Genomic DNA, 24,670 nt, shown 5'->3' on the forward strand with positions numbered 1-24,670 from the left:
CACCAATATCTTATAAGAGACCAGTTATCCTTGAATTTGTCTGTCACGGAGCTACAAATTTCAAACAAAATAACCTACAACGCCGCCAATAAACAGCAGCTAATTTTAAACAATAGGTCATTTTGTATTTCTGAGAGAAACAAACGACGACTTTACATTAAATATATAGCAGCATTATAAAGCGATGACAAAATTAGAGGGTAGTAACAAAAGCCTTGTTTTGTTTCTATTTATTTAACGAGCTTGACCTGTTATTTCGTATACCATAGAAATGATTGGTTTAATCTGCTCAAGCGACATGAGGTCATTTATTTAGCGTGGGAAATGCAACGTGGCATATTTGCCTTGTACGTGGGATTGATTTATGAGCCTACTTTCATTTGATTCGGGCTGCATAAACGACACAAACGCATCAAGGATTAAAGGTGATCGTGTTTTCATTAAAAAGAAGCAATTTTTAGACGTTAATTAATTAGGACCCACCTTGTAGTTCAATGGCAGAGCGTTAGGCTATAAAGCCGGCGTTTGAGTGTTCGAACCTGGGCTGAGGTGAGAATTTTTCATGACAGAGATGGAAATTTCCTTATACCAGTTTCGAGCATTCTGCCGGCTACGCCAAGGCAAGGTTTTCCTGCAGTTTTCCTAGTTCGCAGAGCTGGGCAGAATACTTTCAAAAAGTATTTGAATACTAAATAGTAAATACTTTACATAAATCAAAGTTATTTGAATACTAAATATTTTTACGTCCAGCACAAGCGAATACTAGATACAGAGACATTGAAAAGTATTCAAATACTTTAAAAAATAAGTATTCTAATACTATCAAAGGTATTCGAATAGTTTTCCAAACAAGCAATTTTACGGTTAAAAAGTGTAAAATACATCATTACAACCGTTTCGGGAATATGAAGTAGGAAATCCAATTTTTTATGAAGGTCTCCATTTTTTGCTAGAGTAATTTCAGGTGAGCGAAGGGTGGTGCAAGCAAAATTTATTTATTTTCTAGATTTCGGGCTTGCCCATCATCAGTATCATCAGGCATCAGCAGGGCAAATTATAAACCCGAAATCGACCGCCCTATTAGAAAATAAATAAATTTTGCCTGCACTATTCTTCACTTACTAGGAAATCCAAGTTTTTTTTGTCACGTGTTGTCAAGTGCATATTTTTCGTTAATTTAATTAGTGTTTTGGTGTTTTCGGAATATAATTTGACTGGAAAACTGTAACTAATTTTAAGTTTCTCTCTCTTTCAATGTTTGTATTTGAACACTCATGGGGGTTTTGGTTCGTCGGACATTGTGGTCCAATTGCATTTTAATAGGGGTGTATTGGTTTCACGTGTTTGTAAATTAAATTTTATTTGTGTGAAATTACGCAAATTGTGTGTTCATTCGGACCCTTTATCGACGAAAAGAGAAATCTTATGCTCTATTATGATTGATTTTATAGATTCACGCCTAAAATTCATTTTAACTGTTTGTCAAAGTTTAGTAACAGGCTGTATGGAATTGAAGGATTTGATCTGCCTGGAATCAGGAATTTTTAAGGTCAAAATTATTCTGCTGTGTCGGGGTGCGGATCTCTACCGAGAAAAATTTTCACTAAAGAGCTACCTAGGTTTGAAACGTGTTGTATTTGGCCTGAATTTCGAAGATCACAGCATTTTGCTCAACCAACGTGGGACATTGCAGTTATTTTTTGTGTATGGTTCTTTTTGGCCGGAACCAATTGACACAGCAATAGAAAATACTATTTCTAATGAAATCGGTGCATAAATATCGATTCCGACCATACGATCACGAGGCAACTCGAGAAGTGAAATTGAGAAATACTACGATTAAGTAAAAACAATGGCGATATAAATAATACTCGAGTGTAATAAACGTGAAAGTTTCCATTTATACGGGTTAAAAGAGCCGTTCGTGCGGAGTGTTTTTTTAATAGAATTTCTCATTAGGAGAACTTAATTAACTAAACCCTACTGTCTGAAATTACGTACGTCACGTATTCTGTAATTACGGTGGACGTCGAAGCCTTTATTTTTTTTATTAACGCAATACTGAAAATTGGAAAATCCTTTTAAATTCCGGCGCTCATTAATTTATGAAAACTTTATGGAAGTTTCAGTACAATCAGGTTCTTGAGGGGAGTATTTTCGTTAAAACTGTTGTATTAACTGTTGTTTAAGGGTAATAATCGTAAGCATCTGGAAAAATTGCCACGTTTCGTATAAATAAGAGGATTACTTTGGACCATAGGTCTTTGAAACATTAAGATGCTTACGAAAGATACAGTAAGTGCTTTAAAATTAGGGCGATAATTAACGCTTGAGTTTCTGAAATTGAAATTAATTTTAAAACCTTCTAGGTAATTCCGTCCGATTATTTCAATTGAAAACTGTCCACGTCAAATTTCTACTAAAGCGAAACAGCACATAGAGTTTTACCAGGAGTTTGAATTTACTTTAAAAAGAAACAGAAGAGTTTGTTATGGCAAGAAGTATGGAATTAGCATAGTTGAAATAAGGTCATCTATGTGTAGGGAAGTTTGGTTGATAAATAAAATATTCTTCCGACATGTAATCAAATGCTATATAAAACTGGAAGTTTATTGCGTTTTCATCTTGACATACACATATATTTTTGGTACCTTCCAGAACCTGTGTTTTACACTTACCCTATACGCCCCAATGACTTACAAAAATAAAGCGAATCGACGTTTCTGGAGGATTGAAAGTAAAGTCAATTTTATTTTCGAAATTCTTGCATTACGGACTGTAATGGGCTTTACGTATTAAAAGGGTTGAAGACCCTGTTTAGTTCTTTCCAGCTTCCACTTCCTATTTCGGACCTGAATTATTAATTAATTCCCGGTTAGCCTTAAACGAAGTGATGCTTTATAAAGGAACAAAACTGATAAATAAACGGATCCTTTCCCTTTTTTACTGAAAACTTTCATTGAATTTGATGATTACTTTCCTGACAATAACGATTCCAACGGAATATTGATACGAACATATTGATAAATAAAACAAACCCCAATCAACAGTTTGCGTCTTGTACATATTTATTATCTCGACTAATTTTTTATAATGTGAAACTGCCCTTATATTTCGCTATTATAAAACGCTTATCTTAAATCAATATCTCCAGACCTATTCACGTGGACAATTTTATTGACTGAAATGAGCGAAATAGAAAACACTTAGACAAAGTACATAATATCCTTGTCAATAGGTCCTTAAGTAAAAACATGCACATAATTCTGCATACTTCCAATATCAATACGACAGAAATTTGTTCTCTTATAATTTACATTATTAAACGGATCCAACCGAAAACAATTTGATTTTTTATAATAAAGTTTTGAAAATTGGAATTTTTTTCCGGATAACGACTGGTTGGGGGTCTCCTTTATTATTTATTATATGGGCAGGAAAATTTCGTTTTTTTAAGAAACGCAAAATGAAAAACTATAAATCTTCCCTTCTGCAGAGGCACCTCTAAAATAATAAATAAATTATGTTCACAGTCCCATAAGCCCATCAGTGATTTCAAGATTTAATTTCCTACATCTTTTCCAATATAAACTGTAAGATATCTTATGGGGTATTTTCCGTATTTGTTCACATATATAGTATAGTTTTGGGCGTCCTAATGAACGTTTAATTATTTAGATTTGTTTGCTTAAAAATAATCGTTATATTGTAGAACTATTTTTTTTTCAATTAGGATTAGGCTTTTCGCTTCTTTTTGGAAACTTGTAGGAATTTGGTTGAATTCAGTGTTTACTTACAATAAATGTATTCTATTTAAGTTGATCCTTATGACAGTTATGCTTATTTGAGAAAAACAGTTTTGTTTTAAAGACATACCAAATTGGTAGTTGCGTAAATTCTTCAAAACTCTAAATAATTTGCTAATCAGTTTGATTATTAATGAGATTATCTGTGAAGGAAAGATGGATTTAATTCTTACCTATTCTTGGCCCAATTTTATCTGAACTAGCCTGGGAAGAAAATGTACGAAAGGTAAGTTTCAACGTACAAAAAAGAAGGAAACGAAGAAATTTACAAGAAGAATTTCATCGTTAAAAATCACGAACCCTACCCTGCTACAGTTGCACCTGGCTCGTATGTAAACAACTAAACAGGTAAGTAAGTTTCGCCAGTTTCCCTAACAAAGTTGATTAATGAAGTGAGCTTTGGATAGCTGCTAGGCTCAAATCTCTACCATGATCATAAATGTACCGTATGAACTCGGTTTGCCTGCCTTGGAGGTGCGATATACCTCTTCTGCTATAAAATTAAAAATCAAATTCGCCATTCGCATGTTGTTTGATTGTTCTTTTTTGCAGTGTTTATTTCAGAATTTCTCTCTTCTGTCATTAAAAGTTGGAGACTTGGTACCTTAGTGGAAAGTGACAATTAGTAATGGCGACTTTTTCAGAGTTTGTAAATACATAAAAATTTATGTATTTATGTCTTAGATCAGCCCAGAGCGCTTTCGTCATCAAACACAAATCTCCTTATTACTTTTCAAAGAAATAATGCGTATCCAGTTCGAAAAAGTACCTCTGAAAGGAACCTAGAAGGTTTTCGGAAGAGCCTAACGCTTTGAACGTTGCAAACCGCTTTAGAAAGAACCTAGAAAATTCTGAATTCAGGGATTTGAAGGGGCCCCATGTCGTTTTGGAAAACCGAATAATATTCTGGAAAAACGTTTAACGTCCCTGGAGTGTATAAAATACCTGACGTCATGACTTATTTTTGTAGAGTTTAAAACCTTTCTCAAAACTTATCGCGTTCTTCAGAATCCTGGTGACTTAAAATATATTCTTCCCATAGGCTTATAGTTTATTTTTAGCATTTCCTAGAGCTGCATAGGATCGATTAGTTCTGTAAACTGTAAACTGAAACTAGAGAGTGCTTTCCAAAGCAATCTAAAGTTATCCAAAGCAATTAAACGCATATAAAGCATTTCTACAAGCTTCACATATACCTTTAGGCCCTTTTCTTAGTTCAGCAACGGGATCCGGGCATATATACAAGTTAAACTTTGAAATATGCCCGAAATTTATTTACAAAGGTAAAACAAATATATGTCTAGAAAAGACCCCTTCAAAAGTACCAGAAAACTATGGGGACTAACTAGTATTGTAGGAACTAAAAATCTTGGACGTTCTGGGATAGCGCCGGATGTTCTGTAAAGGGAACAAAAGCTCCAGGAGTTTGCTTTGGGAAGCCTTTCAGTGTTCTGGTAAGCGTTTACAAGGCCCCAATGAAAACATGGGGGTTACGGGCGAAAGATCTACTATACCCTAAACAAACGCAAGGGAAAGGCCCATTTAAGTGGAGAGGAAGTCAAAAATCAGAACGAACTTAAGCTGTATCCATTGTACAGAAGAAACCCAGTTACTTTTTTGTGTCCGTCGAAAAACATCAACTGCAGGAAACATGTTTTAAAAATTCAATTTTCACATCCCTCTTGTAAACATTAATTGTTTTTAGTTGAATTTGTTTAATAATGTAAATTACAATCGAAAGGATTTGTATTCATGTAATTTGAAAATTGTGAAATTTTACATATTAAACGACGCCAATTTGAATTGGAATTTCGTATTTATTGCCATCATACGATTATCGCACCCTTATAAAAGCTAGCGTAGTCTGGAAAAGGCGAATTCCCTTCCGACTGTTCAAAAACTCCTTTTTGCGCTCATCTTCAATTTTTATCGGTCTTGCGATTCTATAAGGCGACATTGAAAGCAAAACACTCTCTTTAATCTGCATACCTCAATCTCATTAACAATTCCTAAGACATCATCAAACACTAGAATTTGAAAATGTACCTACTCGTACTTGTTTTTCAGTTTCCCTCGACAGTAAAAGTAGGCAAACAAATAAATCTTGCTACAATGATGCGGCATATCCAACCAAACAATGGGCAAGTAATGGCCGTCCGTCCATTTGGCGCGTAACGCGAATGTATCGACAAGTTTCAAGCATCATTTGTCACTTTTCTGCAATAAGATCGATGCTCGAATACAAGAATGAAGAAAAATGACGACACGGACACATATCGACATTTAAAATTTGGTCGGCCATTATAAACGACATGGACGAGAAATATTTAAATGGTACAATGAGAATTTCCTTTTTATTGGGGTAGATGTACTATGGCCTAAATAAACGCGAGGGAAAGATCAATTTAAGTGGAGAGGACGTCAAAGATTACACCGGCCTAGATAATAGATTGGTTTGCAGGATTTCATAAAGTCGCGGCGTAGGTATACAGCTCATTGGGGGCACTAAACTATGGCTTTCCTCCTTTAGTATTAAGACAACGGCGTAATGCTTTTTGAGCTTTTCTACACACAGATAAAAGCTACTTGAACAAATGTGGCAAGTGCCAATTTTAATTAAAGTATGCAAAGTAGGATTTTGCTCAGCCATTAATTCTGTTTTTGAGTCCAAAGTATTAACAAAATTTAAAAAAAACCGCCAACGTTAGAATTGCGTTTTATGTTAGTGCCATCGGGTTTACCACGAAAAAGTAAGCAACGTTGGAAGAATAAAAGTCGATCGTCAAGAGGCAGAAGTCGGTTGCCGAACAGCTATCCTGTAGATACTAGAACGCCGACTAAAACATCCTGGTTTCCAGTTTGTAATAGTTTACGACACAAATTAGGTCAGTAAGCAAAATATAGATCAAACTGTCTAAGGTGCGGCGAAATTCGCAGAGCCATTCCGGATTCTGTCGGTTTACGGACTCCTTAAGCGTATATTAATATGCATTAAGAGAGAATACATTTCCCAGCGATGCATATAGTAATCTGCGTCTAATAGGAAAGTTGAATTTTGCATGAAACAGAAATGGAACATTAATATTAATGGCCATTACGCGCAATTACCGTAATCATTTATATTCATTAAATTTATGAATTTTTACGTTTACCCACATGGGTTGTGTCCACTTCTTTTTCATTTCACCCTAATGCGTTCGATACATAATATAATTTTATGAAAATACGGAAATGAACTAATCTATGTAGGTACAAAGGAGGCAGAGATCTAAAGCGTATTTCTCATGTAATTAATAATGGTAATGCGATAAATTTGCTTTCACGATACACACGCCGTCTTTTGTATGGAGCTGATGTTTAGATTATATTAGCTTAGCATTGTCTCTGTTTAATAGAATAACCTAATTAATTGTGTAACATACCTGAGCATTGTTTACATTTTACTTAGCATTTGTATTCGTACTGTTTTGTACAGCAACTGTTACACTAAGATGATTATTCAAACAATGTATTTGTACCTAAAAAGTTCTCTTTTGTATAGAGATATCGAAATGTACTCTTTTACAGAAAACAATCGCTACCTTTATTGTAATACAGGCATTGTTACCTTTCTCTTAGAAATTGGCTAAACTCCTGTATTTATTCAAGAAAAGCGAGAGATCATAAATTATGATAATAGTTTGAATTTGTGAAGTAATTATTTATTTTGAAAGTTCATAATAATAATTTATTAATTTTTAAAAGCACTAACGTTTAATGGCAGTCAACAGTAGCAGTACTTATTGACATATAATCCGAGGTATTTCTTTGAGAATTTGACTCGATCCAGGTAAATACAAGTTTCATTATCCTGAAAATTTCCATAGCACTCGAAGTTCAACTGTATCACCCCAAAAGCGATCCAGTTTTAATTTTTCTTGGAGGGAGCTTTTTGAAAGGAGGCTCTTGATATTTGTAACTTAAAGAAAGCCACCGATTTCACCGATATCTGTAAGTTACTTTAATTTCTTTGTATAAAGATACCTTTAAGCACTTGCAGGGATGTTTACTTAACGTAATCATGATATCCCTAATGGAACGGATCTGTGCGTTTTATCAGTACCGTAGAGGATCAGTTTCATTTAGTACGAATGTAAACCGCACACATAAAGAGAAAAAATTAACATGGAAAAAGAAAAAATAAAATAAAATATACCTGAACAATATTAAAAGCCTAAGGCTATTTAATTTGAATTTTAGATCCATTAACAGTATAAAGTAGTTAAGATATTAGAATTGCTCCTGAATAATTTATCGAATTTGTTAAATTGAATTAGCCTGCAAATATAAAAGTTGTTCCTTTAGGGCGCGACAACTTTTAACCTCATTGGAGTGATTTATTTGTCAATTAACTTCATTTTTCCAAGAATGGCTACACACCTACCCTTAGTTCACGTTGTAATAAAACTACAGAACGAAAAATCGAAGCTCTAGTGAGTTTTAGGGTTTTAATTGTTTTCATCACTCACATAATGGACGCGTTGATCTTGATGCGATGCGTGTCCTGAAAAACTGATGCGAACAGATTATCCTAATCTTTCATTATCAGTTCCCTCGCGAAAAAGGTAATAATACGATATTGCGTTTAGGAAAAAAAGTTTTAGCGACTGAAACACAGTACTCCATTCGAATGTGGTACAAGCCATGAAATATGATAACGAGCGTACAACTAGACGAGCCGTTTCAACTAACTTAATCCTAATTGGGGTTGTGAACATCCGACTCGCTTTGAGTTCGTTTTCAGCGAACCGCTACCTCTGTTGCTAAGAGCAAAACTTGCGGAATTTCGCTCTTCAAAATATAAAGTGCACGGAGAGGCTCTTCAGTTTAGTCAAAGGGAGATCGATGCTGCGGCTACGAGTCTGGTGATGTGCGGTAGGCTGAAAGAGTTTTTGAGTTTGCTATATTGAGATTTTAAGAAGATTTTAAGAAACTAACACTTTTCAAGAGCTTTCTAATACTGATAGTGATACAAAACAAAAGGAAACATCAGTTTTGAGGTGTAGTCAGTTACAATGGAGTTGTAACCAGACTTCCGAATGTACAGAAAATTAGAGTTTAGCAAAAATGCATAATTTAAAAGTAGATGTGCAACGATAAGCTTATGTGAGCAAATGTGTGGTTTAGCATTGTAAGGAAATTAATGATTTATTCATAACCACAGGTTTTTCTTTAACCGTAAAGAAGCCAACACTGAATTAGCAATATAAAGTAACAATCGCGGTTCAAAATTTCAGATGCAAATAAAGTAAATGAATACATAAACTGCACTACATAATATACATTATATTTAGGATTGGGTAAATGAAGCGGGTCATTGTAATTTAAATGAAAGCAAAAAGAGTTTACTCGTTACCGATGTTAAATGACAAATAACTTATGCTAGCGAGGGTAATCAAACGATTGGTCGTTGTAAGATAAATCGGTTCAGATAAAATGCGGTATTTATAAATATGAGTGTAAATAGTGGGAATGTGGCGATTGTAGGCGGTGTCGAACCTAAACCAGTTGTTTTCGCGGAGCGCACCTTGCAATTTTAAGCCAATCGGTCCATTAGGCTGAGCTTGAAGAAATAAATTAAGCCATGAGCGAGCCATCGTCTGAATCAAGTAATGTTAACGGTGCGGACGAAGATTTTCGCAGTATTTTCAAGAAAGAAGTAAAGTTACAGATTTCCACGGCAGAGCACCTCAAAGAGAAGCCTGGCCCTAGCAGTCTGTAGTCGGTCCCAGGGGCGGAACCACACCCATTCCACATTGAAGCATCTAGCTGGTGCACGAACATTATAATTATGTAGTTTGACTATTTGCTCTACCCCACTTAATAATGTGTTATTCTATTGCACCTTAAAGGAAATACCAACCGTTTCACAATTTAATTAAGACTATTGAGTTATTATTTGTCCCTTTACCCTTTCCTTAAGAGACCAGAAGAGGATTACTGGCAGTCAGCTGACGTTATATAATTACATAGAAAAAAACTACTCCCAATTGTTGCTCGTTTTCGGGTATTTAAAAAACCGTCTTAGGAATCATTTTAATAATCTTCCTAGACCTCAAAAAAAAACCTTTAAATCTCTAGCCCTTTACACACCGTGTCCAAGATCATGGGGATCTCCGAAACCATAAAAGACACCAAGATGGTCAAATTAGAGAGAAGTGAGGGAATTACAGAGTAATTATCATGCGTTAAAGAAAACCAGAAAATTCCGATTACTTCCAAAGATATGCCATAAAACCGAAATTTGCAGATGTCTTTATTTTATTAATTTTTTATTAACAGAACGAAAAAATTTTTAAAAAAACATATTCTCGTTGCCACTTCTTAAGCTGTACAAGAAACTTTCAATACAACGTTTCGTTTCGGAGAAATCATCTTCAACTTTATTTTTCACATGGCTCATAACAGTCATTGTGTAGCATTTTTTTTATAACCAATTCAACGATGTACGGTACACAAACAAACAAAAGTTGAAAACTGTGGGATTCAACAGGGTGGTGCACCCGCGCACAACTCGCTAATCGTGATAGAATACCTATCGCAAAAATTTCATGAAAAATTGACAATTTGGACGTTAAACTGTTTTTAGACTACTTCACTACAACGTAAATTCTTGTCAATTACTATTTATTAATTGAATTACTTAGATATAGTATTTGCAATTAGCCTTTATAATCATAATATTAATATTCGCGGTGGAGACAGGGACAGACATAATTAATCTAGACGTTGCATGTTACGTTGTACGTTATTGAGTAATTAGAATTAAACCCTTAGGAATTATGCGTCTGGATGTCAATTATTGGTCATTGAATTTAAGTTGACAAAACATGCGAATTAACATAATTTATATTAAATTTAACTGGAGGGAATTTTGCTTTTGCTTGCTTGTCTTCTAGTTAACATTATTTTAATTTTATTATTGCATGATTCATACAGTTCCTTCAAGTAATTTTGAGCTGCATTAGAGCAGTTGAAAAGATTAATATTACAATTGACAGTAATCTGTGATCTGGATCAGGATGTTACATCTCCTAATACCAGTTCCGCGGTCCCGTGGCCCTCCGGTCCCGAATGCTGTCATTTATTGCTCGTTCGTAAGTAGATCGAAAACTAAGGGCTCAGTCAACGAAAATAAGTGAGCGAACCCTCACCTTCAAATGAAATAAGTTGAGCTTAACTCGAAATCTCGGCTCGTTTTCCCATGGCGCATTAAAATGTTTGTGAGCATTTTAAATGAAAAGACTTCATTTTAAAAATGGTAATTTTGGAATGAACCTAAATAGCTCTATATATCTTCAATTTATCTTGACTATGTGCTACTTCAAATCAAAGAATTGGCCGACGACGGCCTCTAAAAATGAAACTTAGGGTACCACAAGACACAACGTAAGATCTAGGGTTCCTAACACTATCATCTAGGAGGTCGGAGTTTGGGAGAAGGTGAGTGGTATAATAAAGTTACAAACTATCCCTATCCTATCGCACTACAGTAATACTCTTTAAAATGTGGATGTATAGTTAGGTTTAACCATCATACATTACAAAAGCGAAAACTATTATAAGTAAAAACAGCATATTTCTCTAACGATTTTTAAATGGTTATATTCCAACTAGCAGCCACTGTAACAGTTACAGAATTCGTCAAAACATATAAAAAATAGTAATCAGCTTTGCCTCCAATAATAAAATTATACAGGGTGAGTTTTTCAAAGCGTTACAAGGCGATGGAAATATTTTTATAAAATGTTGCTGACTTAACAAGGATGACGGGGGAAGGGGGGGGATTTAACATCAATTTTTAGGAATGGGGGTGACTTCGACATTTTAAATGAAATGATGCTCCTTTGTTTTTAAAATATGAATCTACATACATACAATTTTTTTCCATGGTTACGGCGCTATGGTTATTTTAGATAATGGGTTTGTAATTAAGTTGTAAATTTTTTTATTGTAATACTGAAAATAACCACAGCTACAGAACCATGGCAGCAAATAAACAAAAAAATATTAGCACATAGTAGTTGTTGATGTAGATTCGAATTTTAAAAGCAAAAGTGCATCACTTCATGTCGCTCCCTAAAAATTAAAAAAAGAAAAGCATTTTTAAAAAGATGTTAAAATTTGTCCCCCTATAGCCTTATTATTTTATTTTATTTTATTTTATTTTGTATTAAGTCACCAAAGGTCGTTGTTCCCTCAATGTTGAGAAGAAAACGTTTTATTTCGTTCTGTAAAGAGAACAATTTCTCAAATAATTATAATTATTTATTGAGGTTGCAGCAGGGGGCATAAGCATATTTTGTGTTGAAAAAGCAATTACTCGCTTTTTCACATATTTAGGAAACCTTTTAATTAAAATGCCAAAATTTTACAAGTAATATTCTAATGAAGTTCTGAAGGTGACAGTTTTTAATATTGCTTGTCTAACGTTCATTAATTGTTAAGTTGCCAAACCATGACGTTTTGACCGGCAGGTATGGAAGTTTTAAAATAAGTCTGTCTGATGGGTATTTATTAACAATAGGAACGTTTTTCGCTCCGGCGGCACATCATGCATTGTACCATTGTAACGTAATTGAATACAATTAACTTACCATTTGTTAAAATCGTCCCTGGATCGTCCTCGAATAACCTGCAACAAAAGAAAAATAAATGTTATTATATGTGAGTTAATAACAGATAAAGGCGCCTCGATCAACAGGTTAGAGAAATTATACAGAAAGGAAAATTAAGTTAACTCTGGCGTGGACATCAATCTTAATCAGAAGCGCACAATTTAATCTTCAAAACAGCATGGCCAATAAAACACGTACCTTGTAAATTTTCAAAGTTTTTATGTTCCATTCAACCCTAAATAGTACCTACTTCGTAAGTTTCGTAATAAAAATTTGGAACTAACACATTTTGCGACAATGCGCTCTTTTCACATTCTGTTCTGCGAAAGTTTCGTATGAATACAAAAAAAATTACTTAATCCACTTCGAGTTAATTAAAATAATAACGTATGCCGTTTAATTATGAGTTAGTGCTAAAAGTTCAGCGCGCACTAATTTAACGGGGGGTTGTAAATTTCATTAGATGATGCGATATTAACTGACGTCGAAATTAATAACATCGCGGCGTCGGCGTCGTCGCTAGGGTGAAAATAATCCCGTCAGGCTGCAACAGCGACGCTAACAACTCTGATCTGGACGCCGCCGAACTGCGTTTCGTATTTCGAGGTCCATTGGCATGCGTATTTACCTGCCACACGATGCTTGATTATCGCACGCTTTTCAAAAAAAAAGTCGGGATTGAGGAGGATATTAAGTGAGCCCGTGTTGATACGGTTTACGTTGATTGAATTTTAGCAAATCGGCAGGAAAAAAACCGGAGGCAACAGGTAGAAATGGTGCGTCGGGCATGCCTTCAAACGATTTATTTTAATTTTGTTTATTGATTTCACACGTCAGTTTGCTCGTTTATAAACATTTCTATACACAAAATAGAAACTGAAAAATGCCTTTGAATTTCTTTTGCATGTTACAAGAAAACTTTTCAAATCAAATTCGCAATATTAGGGCTTTCCTTACAGAAGGCTAAACATTTTCTCATTCTTTTATAGGAACATTCAAATATCAAATAGTAATTGACACGCAGGTAACTGAAAAAGGTGTAACCTACATGCCGAAGGTGTATTATCCTTGCGATACTTATAGTATTTATATGAAGTATAAGATATCTCCCTATCAATAACAGTTTGTGAAACAAAGCAAAAGATAACTTAAACGTTGTATTTCATTTACCTAAACAAAGAAAAACAAAACTTACATATATCGCTTTTCTAGTTGCTGTTGTTTAAAAATCCTTATTTTTAAGTTTACAAGTAACGTCAAACTTAACGTCCAGGTTATCTGCGAAAAACGTTATTTTGTGTTATGTGGGCAAAATAACTGATAACCTGCACGTTAAGTTTAGCGTTAGTTAAACTCTAGGATAATTTCTTAATGTTTACGCGCCTTTAGACAACCGAATGCTAACAAGAAATAAAAAGTAACTCTTTTAGAGTGCAATGATTTTCCAAGCGCATTCGCAAAACCAGTCACCTTGCAAAATCTAATGACCTATCAGAAGCTGACGAGTTTCGGTCACGTGGTCGATGATTTTTTCGGAAACTTATTTTGATTACCTCTGAGAGTTTAGAATAATTTAGTGAAATTTGCACTTTTGATTCGATCGACTAATTTATTTCGCTATTTAATCCCCGGTTTGTAATTTGATTCGCGTTTTGTTTATGTTCTTGCTTTTAATAGCTACAAATAATTTATGTGTTTCTAATGAAAATTACTTCTTTGAAATTAATATACGGATAGTTTTCAAAAACTGTAACGTTGTAAAAGCCTTTTATTTGTATTCTATTTAAATAAGCAGTGTCGTAATTGCTCTAAGAAAACCAAATTAGTTAGGCAAATCGCAAATAATTCGGGTTGCATTTAGAAACGTGGACTAGTTGGCGAAGGTAATAATGTTATTGCTAGAAGAAGTAATGCAGATCAATGCAATTTTTTTTCTCTACTGACTTGATTAATTAATTAAAAGACAAACTAGGATTTTTTATTATGAATAGTTTCTATGGGCGATTGATTTATTTTAAGGTCGATAAAAAAGATTATTAAAATCTTTCTCGGCCAGTTGCACAAAAAAAATAATCCAGGATTATTGTTTAATCCGGTATTAAGACATTTGATTGACTTTATATTGCAGTAGGCAGCCAATCAAATATCAAAATTCTTGTTTAAACTCAGATTTGGCAAATAATCCAGGATTTTGATTATAAATCACTTTCCTGCAATCGGTCGTCTGTCTCTTAAATAAAATTTTGGTTTAAGAAGATATTTTTTTCACTACTAGCGTCTGATGACATGATTATTAACCTTTTTTCCACTTATAAAGTAGGCTTTCTCGGCATTTGTTCAAAGTGGTTAATAATGTGGACATTATTAACTAGTAGTCAATAATGAGAACAGTCACGCTGTCACTTTTAGAAAACACAACCCGAAATTTCGCTCAATAAACGTTTAGACAAGTTCTCTAAAATGAATAATTGCCACCATCCGCCATTTCCAGAGAAATTACATACCCTAAAATTATCACATTTTGAAAAAATTCGAACGAAATTACTCTTTGAAAATATCTCAATGACAGAACAAAATACGGCCTGTTTGACTACTTACTTAATTGACATGTTAAATTAATAAACAAAAAATTCTGTCCAACCGTTCACTTTCTTATCAATATAATATGTTAATTTAGAGGACTTCAAGTGCTAGTAGTGAAAAAATAGTATATATACCACGGTAGAGAAGTCTATTATTGCCTTCGCACCTTACACCCCTCGGCGCAAGCGCCTCGAGATGTAATCTTGGTGCTCAGGCAATAATACTGTACTTTTCGAGTTTACTTGAATTGGCTGATCGTCTCGTTTTACAATTAGGATAACGCTTCGAGCAAAATATGATCAAACGACGTATCCTGTCAATATTTAAATCAAGACTGAACTAAAGCGAGACAATTAGAAAATTCATAGAAACCTCAAACATTTTTCCCAGTTTTGAAACGTATTTAAAATATCTTCCTAAACTTCAAACCTCAGAATTGATTTAAGAAACAGAGGTAGTGCACCTTTATATAAATCTGTATACAATTAAACCTTGCCTATTTTATAGGTTTACATGTTTCATTGAAAGAATAATTAAACATAATCATTTCAAGCTTGATTATTGCTATGAGGGCTTAAAAAACGAAATGTTTATGTAAAGCTTGAAGGCAAAGGTATTTCTATTTTTCGCCAGTTCTGACTTGCAAAAGTTAATAATGCAATTATTTCGCATAAATAGTGTATTATCTTTTGCTTTTGAAATTTATAATGAAAAGTTGGAGCTGAACGATGTTTGTTAAATGCCTTAAGGGCTCAAACGGCAAAAACTAGATCGTGTAGTATATTTCAAAGCAACAAAGTTGTAAACTTCCCGGCAGCTTTGAGGAAGTTACACATCTGGATCAAAGAATCGCAGATGAAAATTCTAGCAGCTCGTCTTATCTCTACCAACTTTTCTCGGTAATTATCATCAGAAAGCGCTTATGATAAGGTATACTACCTACAGTACAGACGAAAGTTTGGAACGGAAGCAGCCAATGTCAATTGACATGAAGAAAGTAGGGAAAGAAAATGCGAAAGAAGTTTGTATGCAGGAAAGATACTCCAAATCAAGAAGGTGCCCTTCAAAATATCCTAATGGTTTCCAAACCTAAAAAGGAAATACTTATAATTTAGTAAAATAAAATCTTTATCAAAAGGCGCCGGATTAGAAATTTTACAGAGCGTTTACTACTGAAGTCTTTTGCTCATTAGTGAGCTACTTAAACTTAAAAAAAATTTATCGATTCGCTACAATCTTTAGATCACAAGTTATTAGCAGCCCGAATTCCGCCCACTTTCTTTTAATTATAATTGTTAAGAAATTGCCATTTTAGAATCCGCACGAGTGAAACTGAAAAACATGAGAATTATCAAAGCAAAGGAAATTGGAAACTTAAAGGAAGGCAATCAAAGTTAACTTTAGGAATCACGATTTGAGTAGATTGCCTTGTAAAACATTTTTTATTCCTTTTTATACATTTACTTCGCTTGTTCGGTCATTACATAAAATTCATTACGGTTGAAGTACTCGGTTTTATGTTCTTTGCTATTTGAATTAAACTGTTTGTAGGTGAAACTCATTTATTGTTGTAATAATCTTTATTTATTTTTATAGTTGTGTTTATTTTTGTGGGGGAGGGATGGGTCTCGGTTGCTGTAAAGGTTTAGAAAACGAAGGAACCTTTGAGGTCTCCTCAGAGCTTCTGAAAGCTGTCAAATTCTCTTGAAAGAACTTGTAATGAGATCTGTACATGTACCTACAGAAAGATGGGCACTCCCACTTTTGCCCAAATCAAGTAAAAATATGCCTATAATTTAGGACTAATGAAAGACTAATTTGTACTCGCTTACTTCTGCCGGAAAACCAATTAAAGTGGAGGTGCTAACTTCAAATCGCGTTAGCACTCCCACTTGGCCCGATTGAAATTTTCTTAGTTGCATCAAAAACTCTGAATTTGACTAACTTGTACCCAAATTAGATTTTAATTGTTTAAACAATTTGTACACTATTTAAACAATTTTTAACTAAAATACGATTTTCAGTACTTTTTCAGACTTTTAATCCTTGAACTCGTAGAAATCGATTGGCGAAAATTTGACATCGCGGCCTCTTTCCGTTCTCGAGTTAAGACGAGGAACAGACGGACAGACGGAGAGACGGAGGAAACCATCACATAAGAGGAAATTTTTTTCTTGTACATGAGGTATACATATTTGAATTATTAATATATATTTTGGAACAAAAAAGTACTCGTAATTTATTAAATAAGTCAAAAGGCGTAAATATGCATCTAGAGGACTGAATTTCCACATCCCACTCCATCGCCTATTTTTTTGCCCACTTCCGGAACCAACCACACATCCTCAAGATAGCCCTGTTTAGCCTTACCACTCACAATCATTTCAATATTATTTCAATATGCGCTTGCGAAGCGCCTTCACTGATAGGCAATTTCCGACTAGAACGTCCTTTTCTGGGAAAAACACCTCAAAAGTAGAAAACCAATTACTGTTCATGGGCAGGTGCTGCGTTGCACCGAAATCTGTAATCCAAACATTGGGGCAATCCACAGATTTGACGATGTCCTCTTGACTAACAAACGCAGACCCTTTCTGACACTTCGCAGACTTGGTCTCCTTGCAATTCTTGCAGTTCCGCTTATAGTGGCCTAACTCGCCACATTTGTAGCATTTTGTCACCACTTCTACCGCCCTTACCGTAACAATTCCACTGATTGAGTTTGTTGGGCTTATTTTTAGTGGGAAAATAGGCAGCATCCTCACAAGAACTAGTTGAACCTCTCCCTAAGATTATCCAACTTTCGATTTTCCTTTATTTGGGGGTGGTAAAACCGACAGTGCGAGGAGAGTGCAGTGATACTTTGAGAGGAACTATGTTTTACATACAGGGTGGTGCAGTTGAAAGGTTTCCAACAACATTTCGAGTGCGGATAACTTCAGTTTTCAGGAGAATGTCCCAATTACTCTATCAAATTTAACAAGGAAAAGACCAAAACTTTTCATTCGCCTAGTTTTAGTTGAATTTGACTGTCATTTTAGAGTTATGCAATTATTTGTGACCCATTTTACAGTGATAGCGTACGAGCGATAAGAATAAGACATCAGTTCGATTACACTTAACCGTATGCTTTTGATGGACGTAGTAGTGAGTGAATTTAAATTCGTGTATTTTTTGTGTTAATCGTATACGCTGAAACCATGGATCAAATTCTAGTCAGTGTCAAACAAGGACATTTGAGAGGAAAGGAATGCAAAGACTACTACGGAAGGAAATACTACAGTTTTCAAGGTATTCCGTATGCCAGGCCACCTGTTAACGAATTGAGATTTAAGGCAAGTTCTTGAAAACTTATGATTTTCTTAGTAACTTAATTTAATTATAATTTCAGGCTCCTCTCCCGCTTGATAAATGGGAAGGTGTCTTAGACGCAACTAAGGAAGGCAACAGATGCTATGCTAGGCATAATTTTTTTCAAAAACTCATGGGATCAGAGGATTGTCTCTTCCTAAACATATATACTCCCTCTGTGCGTATACTTATTCATTTTTCCTACTACCGTAGGGAATTTTTCTTACATGTGTACATATGGGCCATGTATATTTTTAAGAAAACCATGTCAATGTCTATAGGCAACCAACATTATCCGCGACAAACGAGAGTTATTTTTAAAATTCCTTCTCCCTTTAACATTAGCTCGATTAACAAACTTTGCCCTTTTTATCCATTTTAAAATCCGTGTCCACATTTACTACCCCTACCGATTACTATTTCCTTTTTCTTTCTAGCAATCAAATAAATATTCCGGTGACCCTTAATTTTTTCACTATTAAAAATACCTATCTAACATAAATCACAACAGACCCTTTCAGATGGACGCTTTTGAACTCTGTTTTTCTGTACAATGGAAAATTGGAAACTCCGAGAAAAATTTTGAGGATAACGAACCGTTGGGGTTTTCTTTAGTGTTATAGTAATAGTAATAGTAATAGTAATATAATTGCTTGTTAATTGCTGCCATGGATATTAGTCGCTTGTTACGGGTGCAAAATTTATCGGATCTAGTATCGGATACAGTCAAAAAAGCACCGACAATTCTACTGATTTTTTTACAAAAGGGGTAGTTTTCGCTTCCTTGAAATATCGTACAAACTTATACACTATACACAACATTCTTCATTTGAAACTAAATAATTGTTCTTTTTACAGTACAATTTGACTCTTATTCTTAATTTCCGAATATGTTTATCGGAAATCAAAGCATAAGTTCCTTTTGCCTTTTTTAATGAAGTCAAAATCACAACTGAATGACAAACCAGGAAAATTGCTCAATGACAAAAAAGAAAGTTGTAAATTTTAAGTATGTAATCCGGTTGTGAAAGTTCGAGATCTAGATATGGAAGAGGAAATTAGAGATCAAGTTGAAAACTCTGAATTTATTTTTTGGCATTTTTTCTCAGTCGACTTGCTAATTCCACTCGAATCGCAGAGGAAAAATACCTCTCCGCTTTTTGCTTTTATAAAAGATCGCCCCCCATTAATAACATTGTTTGATATCACATTACAATCCACGCATAAGGCGAATAAAATAAATCATTCTAGCTACCTTATAAATAGCTAATAGATGTGCTCGTTGCGTGTGTCCAGTTGATTACAAGCACATAATCCATTATGTAAATGTTTTTTTTCCAGTTACATTCCCCTTTATTGCCCGTAATGTTCTGGATACACGGCGGTGGGTACGTTTCCGATTCCGGGAGCTCGGAGCTGTACGCGCCCGATTTTTTGGTACCCGAAGACGTCGTGCTTGTCACCATTAACTATAGATTAGGAATGCTGGGTACGATAACTTGCATAGCGAGCTATAAAACGAACACTAACTGCAGGTTTTCTAAGTCTGAAAGATCCCAGCTTAGGTATACCAGGAAATGCGGGGTTAAAGGATCAAGTCTTGGCTTTAAAATGGGTGAAGAGCAACATTGAGCAATTCGGAGGTGATCCTAATAATATAACGATTTTTGGACAAAGTGTAGGCGGTGGGTCCGTGCACTATCTAATGTTGTCACCGTTGAGTAAAGGTATGCGCTTACGGTGTGCATATACAATAGTACAAAAAGGCTGTAGGGATATTCCACAAGGCCATAATTCAGAGTGGAAGTGCGCTGAGCAACAGAGGCCGTGGCCAGTATTCGACTCCGTTAATATCCAAAGCGTTGAAGCTCAATTCCATGACAGATGTAGAACTACTCCACGTGCTCAAAGAACTGGCTGTAGAAGAACTCTTTGAATTGCAAGAAAAAATTCCTGAAGTAAGTTTGGGCTTTTCAAAAACTGAAGTGATGAATAAACTTGTAGCCGTACCTCGTGAGCGTCCACCGACCCTTTGGTTTTGTTGTAGAGCCATACCTGACCGAAGGAACTTTCTTAGCTGAGGAACCTATAGATATAATCAAATCAGGTAGATACCACGACGTTCCTTTAATGATAGGATTTACATCCAGAGAGGGATTCTACGCTACGGTCAGATACAACAATGTGCAAATGGTCGGAGACTTTGAAGATGAAATCGCATGCAGCTTGCAGGTTGCCAAAGGAACGGAACTGTCCAAACAGATCGCGAACAAAATCAAGAAGTTCTTCTACAATAACGAAATGCCATCTATGTTAAACACAGATGCCTTCCACCTTGTAATCCTTGGGTCAGATTGTTTTATACTATCTGTAGATTTTTGTTTTAGTTACAAACGGACAACATGTTCTTGAGGCCCGTATACAACACCGTTCGATACCATCGCGATACCGCAAGGTGTCCGATTTATTTCTATCGAGTGTCGATTGACTCACAACTGAATGCCGAGAAACGGTTTATGGGGATTACTAAACCAGGTAGGGTATTTCCTTAGTCGAGTACGTAATAATTAATCGGACACGTTTCGGCAGCAAATTTGCTATCATCGGCACACTACGATGGATACCTTTATTACCTTAGCTAACATGAAACTTGTGTATGTTTCGAAAAACCGAACACGTTTTTTATAAGAATTTTAATGAGTTTTCATTTTGTAAATGTAAGTGGTTATGAAAAAGTAGGTAATTTTCGAAATGACCTAAAATTCAAAATGACGGCATGTTACGCACCTCAAAATCCACTAAACATAATTTTTATCGACCAAATTAGTTGGTTCTATATGTAATCCTTCATCAACTCTGAGAAAATGTTTCAATCATCATTAAAAGCATGCTGTAAATGTGTCTATTTTGAATGTTTGCTTCTTTTACACACACCTCTACTATAAAAACATAAAGAACCAAAAGTATTACAAATTAAAAATTACATTTGGCGATTGTTTTACCACAGCCCGAATGTCCACAGGTTAATACCAGAAACAGCCAATTAGGAACCAACTTATATGAGTGGGTGTATTGGAGTAATTAGATGACTTGTGCTATAAGAGCGAATGCCAATGCCCCCAATGTTTCCACCAGGTTAACATACGAATCATTTTCTGAATTTTTCTTCAAACTTTTTTATTTACAAAATCTGAAGTGTTTTCCGACGAAAATTGCACATTTTCTGTACTTCTTCAGAACAAGTTTAGATAGGAGGTTTTGATTTGAATAGATTTTGTTGGTTTTGTTGCGATTTTTACAATAAAAAGACAAAACGAAGTATTGGAAAAAATCAGCAAATCCGGATACGTTGTAACTACTCTAAAATTTTGAGAAAAAGGTTCAAGTGCTGAAAGTCGACAAAATGCTCGTGTTGATGGAAAAAAGGTTTTAAATTGCCATAAGCTTGCTGTTTTACCTGATTTTGTTATTCTAACAGTTCGAGTAAGAGGTGTCTGATTTTTACACTTCATCAATTAGCAATTTTAAGAAATGAATGACTTTCTTACATAACATGGCGGAAATAATTAGTCTCCAATAAACTTAAAAATCAGAGTAAGCAGATTACTAAATGCTGATTCAAGATAAGCAGAAACAAACAATTAAATAGAAAATAGGACAGTGGTGTGTTTTTTAAATAAAGGCGTAGGATATAATTAAAAAATTTGCTGTGGCTAGCACAGATACCACCCACAAGTAATGTTACATGCCTGGCAGTTTTGAATTGAACAGTTCTCGCTGTAAATTTTGTGCACTTCATAAAAGGTGAAAAGCGCAAGTGTTACGCCAATGGATATTCTGTTTGGCGGGAATCTGAATATTCAAGCTGCATAATTGGTAACCCCTTATTTATCTAGAAAGTATGTTTATAGATTTCTGTGTAACTATACAAAATGGACTCATATTTGAATTTCTTATTGATTAGCACCTTGCTATGAAACTCTGGAAATATTTTCTTGATTTTGCCCATTCCTGTCTATAGGACATAGTAGATTTGGTACGAATTTGCGATCCGATTAATCGCAGACTTTATGTGGCTGTTATTTCAAAAAGATCTACGAACGGTGTCTGATTTCAGGCGTGTGTCATGCAGACGAACTGGGTTACCTGTTTATGAGCGAGAGTACCGCGAAGATTGCTCCCGGCAGTATTGAAGACAACGGAATCAAAGTATTTACTACTCTGTGGACTTCATTTGCAAAAACCGACAACCCAAACCCCACGGAAAAACATCCTCTGATCGACGTGCTCTGGAAACCGGTAAAGGAGGGGCCGATTGACTTCCTCGATATCGGTGAAAACCTGACAGTCGGCGTGAACCCCGAAAAAATTCGTATGGCGTTTTGGGACGGAATTGATCGAATGTGTTCAGTGCGATAAACCATGGTTTTTTTAATTTCGGATTCAGTGTTTTTTTTGTCTAATAAAAAATATACAATTGCTTACAGTAGAACGATCACATCCTGAATGTCCACAGATTAATAATAGAAATATCTACTGAGGAGCCAACTTAAGTGTAATTTAAGTGGAATTTTTAATTTCCATGTAAGGTCTAAAAATTAAAAAAATATATTTTAGAAATTAAATTAAAAGTAATAAATTGATTAAAAAACAGTATTTTATATCCGAGAAACAAATTTCAAAAAAAATTCTAAATGAACATAAAAAAATCAAAAGTAATGGGAAAAAATGATCAAGCAATAGGAACAGCGATCGTTGTATTAATTAAAAATCACCAAAATCTATTAAATTATTTTGAAGAATTTTAAAAAATCTGCTGTATCAATAAATTATAGGAAAAATAGTTTCTCCTACTATAAAAACATGCATAAAGAAATTATTCGCTTCTAAATTTTTAGAAATTAAAAACGGTGAAGATCAAAACAGTAACGTAGATTTCACTCTTTATATACAAAAATAAATTACAAGGATATGAAAGAAAAATCGAATATCAGAGATGAAGAGATTTCTTGCATAGTAGAGGTAGATGGGAACGTGATATTTTTTATAAATGAGTGGGTGTATTGTAGTAATTCAATGACGATCCATTAAACTAACAACTTATGCAATAGGAATCATTTTCTGGCGTTGTGCGCGGGTGCACCATCCTGTTGAAACTGACAGTTTCCAACTGGTGTTTTTGGTTGTGTGCCGTGCATCTTTGTATTCGTAATTAAAAATGCGACTCAATACAGTAAGTACTTTTTAGCCTTAAATACATTTCGTGAAAGGTGGTGGCAGATGATATTGTAAATGTTTAAGCATGATTATAGGAGAAATAATTTTCCCCGAAGTTTGTCGTACAGGTGGAAAACTATTGTAATTGTAAAATGCAAATTGGAAAAGAAGCAAGAAAGTATATGAGCACATATCCTGGAAGGTTTTCTGTAGCTTTATGTAATTTGTATGCAGAGATGAGCAAAAGTGTGGAATCAAGTAAATATCTCTAGTGTTTTAAGAGATTTGTTACGAGATCTGAAACTCAAATTTGTTAAAAGCTATTATTACTGAAAATTCACAATATCTCTTAAGAGTCCAGAGATATTAGCTTGGTTCCTCATTTTTGCCCATTTCTACCTAGGGGCCAGTCGTTATTTTTCAATTTGAATTGGGTTACCTTTTTAAGAATGTGGGTACCCCGAAATTCTCCCGACAGCATCGAAGAAAACGTAATGAAAATATTTGTTACTTGTGGACTTCGCTTGCAAAAACTGGCAACGCAAACCCCACGGGAAAAAAATGGAAAAAAAACCAAATTCTTCACTACTTTTTGATGAAATGAGGTAATTTGCTATTCTTTTTTCAGGTCAACGCCCTTAGGCTATAAAATCAATCAAAATCTAATGCTAATGAGAATATTGGGTAGTTTTCTTATCATTAATTTAAATTAACTAAGGCAATGGCGAACTAAATGTATACGTAATTTATATGTACATCCAGCGAGTCGTGTTGCCTATTTTACAAATTAACGTTCTGGTGGAATTAATAAATAAATTTATTTTTAGCATTTGTCCTGGCAAGTTTCCACACAGTACCTTGATATCTTATCTGTAGACATAGCATAACAGCCGTGTCCGTTCAGTTCAAGTGGAAATGTCTAACGAACCGATTGTGACCGTAAAACAAGGAAAGCTAAAGGGAAAAGTATGCAAGGATTATGATGGCAGACCGTTTTACAGTTTTCAAGGGATCCCCTACGCGTTGCCGCCGACGGGGACCTTAAGATTTAAGGTT

General features: G+C 34.8%; 1 protein-coding gene and 1 long non-coding RNA gene across 3 annotated transcripts in view; one reads left to right on the forward strand and one right to left on the reverse strand.

The window, feature by feature from the left end:
* LOC116176641 overlaps positions 1-13,015 on the reverse strand; it is a 63,716-nt gene extending 50,701 nt beyond the window's left edge. The window contains exons 1-2 of the long non-coding RNA XR_004146481.1: positions 12,662-13,015; positions 12,443-12,480 (exon numbers count right to left, since the gene is read on the reverse strand). This is a non-coding gene — a long non-coding RNA (uncharacterized LOC116176641). The remainder of the gene's footprint in view (positions 1-12,442; positions 12,481-12,661) is intronic.
* Positions 13,016-18,147: 5,132 nt separating this feature from the next.
* Positions 18,148-22,975, forward strand: LOC116176450 (carboxylesterase 4A-like). Of its 2 annotated transcripts, XM_031495030.1 has the most exons (8): positions 18,148-18,381; positions 18,438-18,575; positions 19,739-19,886; positions 19,933-20,124; positions 20,171-20,355; positions 20,402-20,734; positions 20,785-20,932; positions 22,515-22,975. In XM_031495030.1, exons 1-8 carry the CDS (start codon positions 18,247-18,249, stop codon positions 22,814-22,816), a joined length of 1,581 nt encoding a protein of 526 aa, XP_031350890.1. In that variant the 5' UTR covers positions 18,148-18,246; the 3' UTR covers positions 22,817-22,975. The 2 variants fall into 2 exon arrangements, with proteins under 2 accessions (XP_031350890.1, XP_031350891.1); XM_031495031.1 differs by lacking the exon at positions 20,402-20,734.
* Positions 22,976-24,670: the final 1,695 nt, after the last annotated feature.

Source organism: Photinus pyralis, unplaced genomic scaffold, assembly GCF_008802855.1.
Source record: "Photinus pyralis isolate 1611_PpyrPB1 unplaced genomic scaffold, Ppyr1.3 Ppyr1.4_LG7, whole genome shotgun sequence".
NCBI classification, from domain to species: domain Eukaryota; kingdom Metazoa; phylum Arthropoda; class Insecta; order Coleoptera; family Lampyridae; genus Photinus; species Photinus pyralis.

Coding starts and splice junctions, on each gene's coding strand:
- LOC116176450 (XM_031495030.1), top strand. CDS start 18,247: ATGGATCAAATTCTAGTCAGTGTCAAACAAGGACATTTGAGAGGAAAG. Junction 19,887..19,932: donor CTATAGATTAGGAATGCTGG/GTACGATAACTT, acceptor CACTAACTGCAG/GTTTTCTAAGTCTGAAAGAT. Junction 20,933..22,514: donor TATGGGGATTACTAAACCAG/GTAGGGTATTTC, acceptor GTCTGATTTCAG/GCGTGTGTCATGCAGACGAA.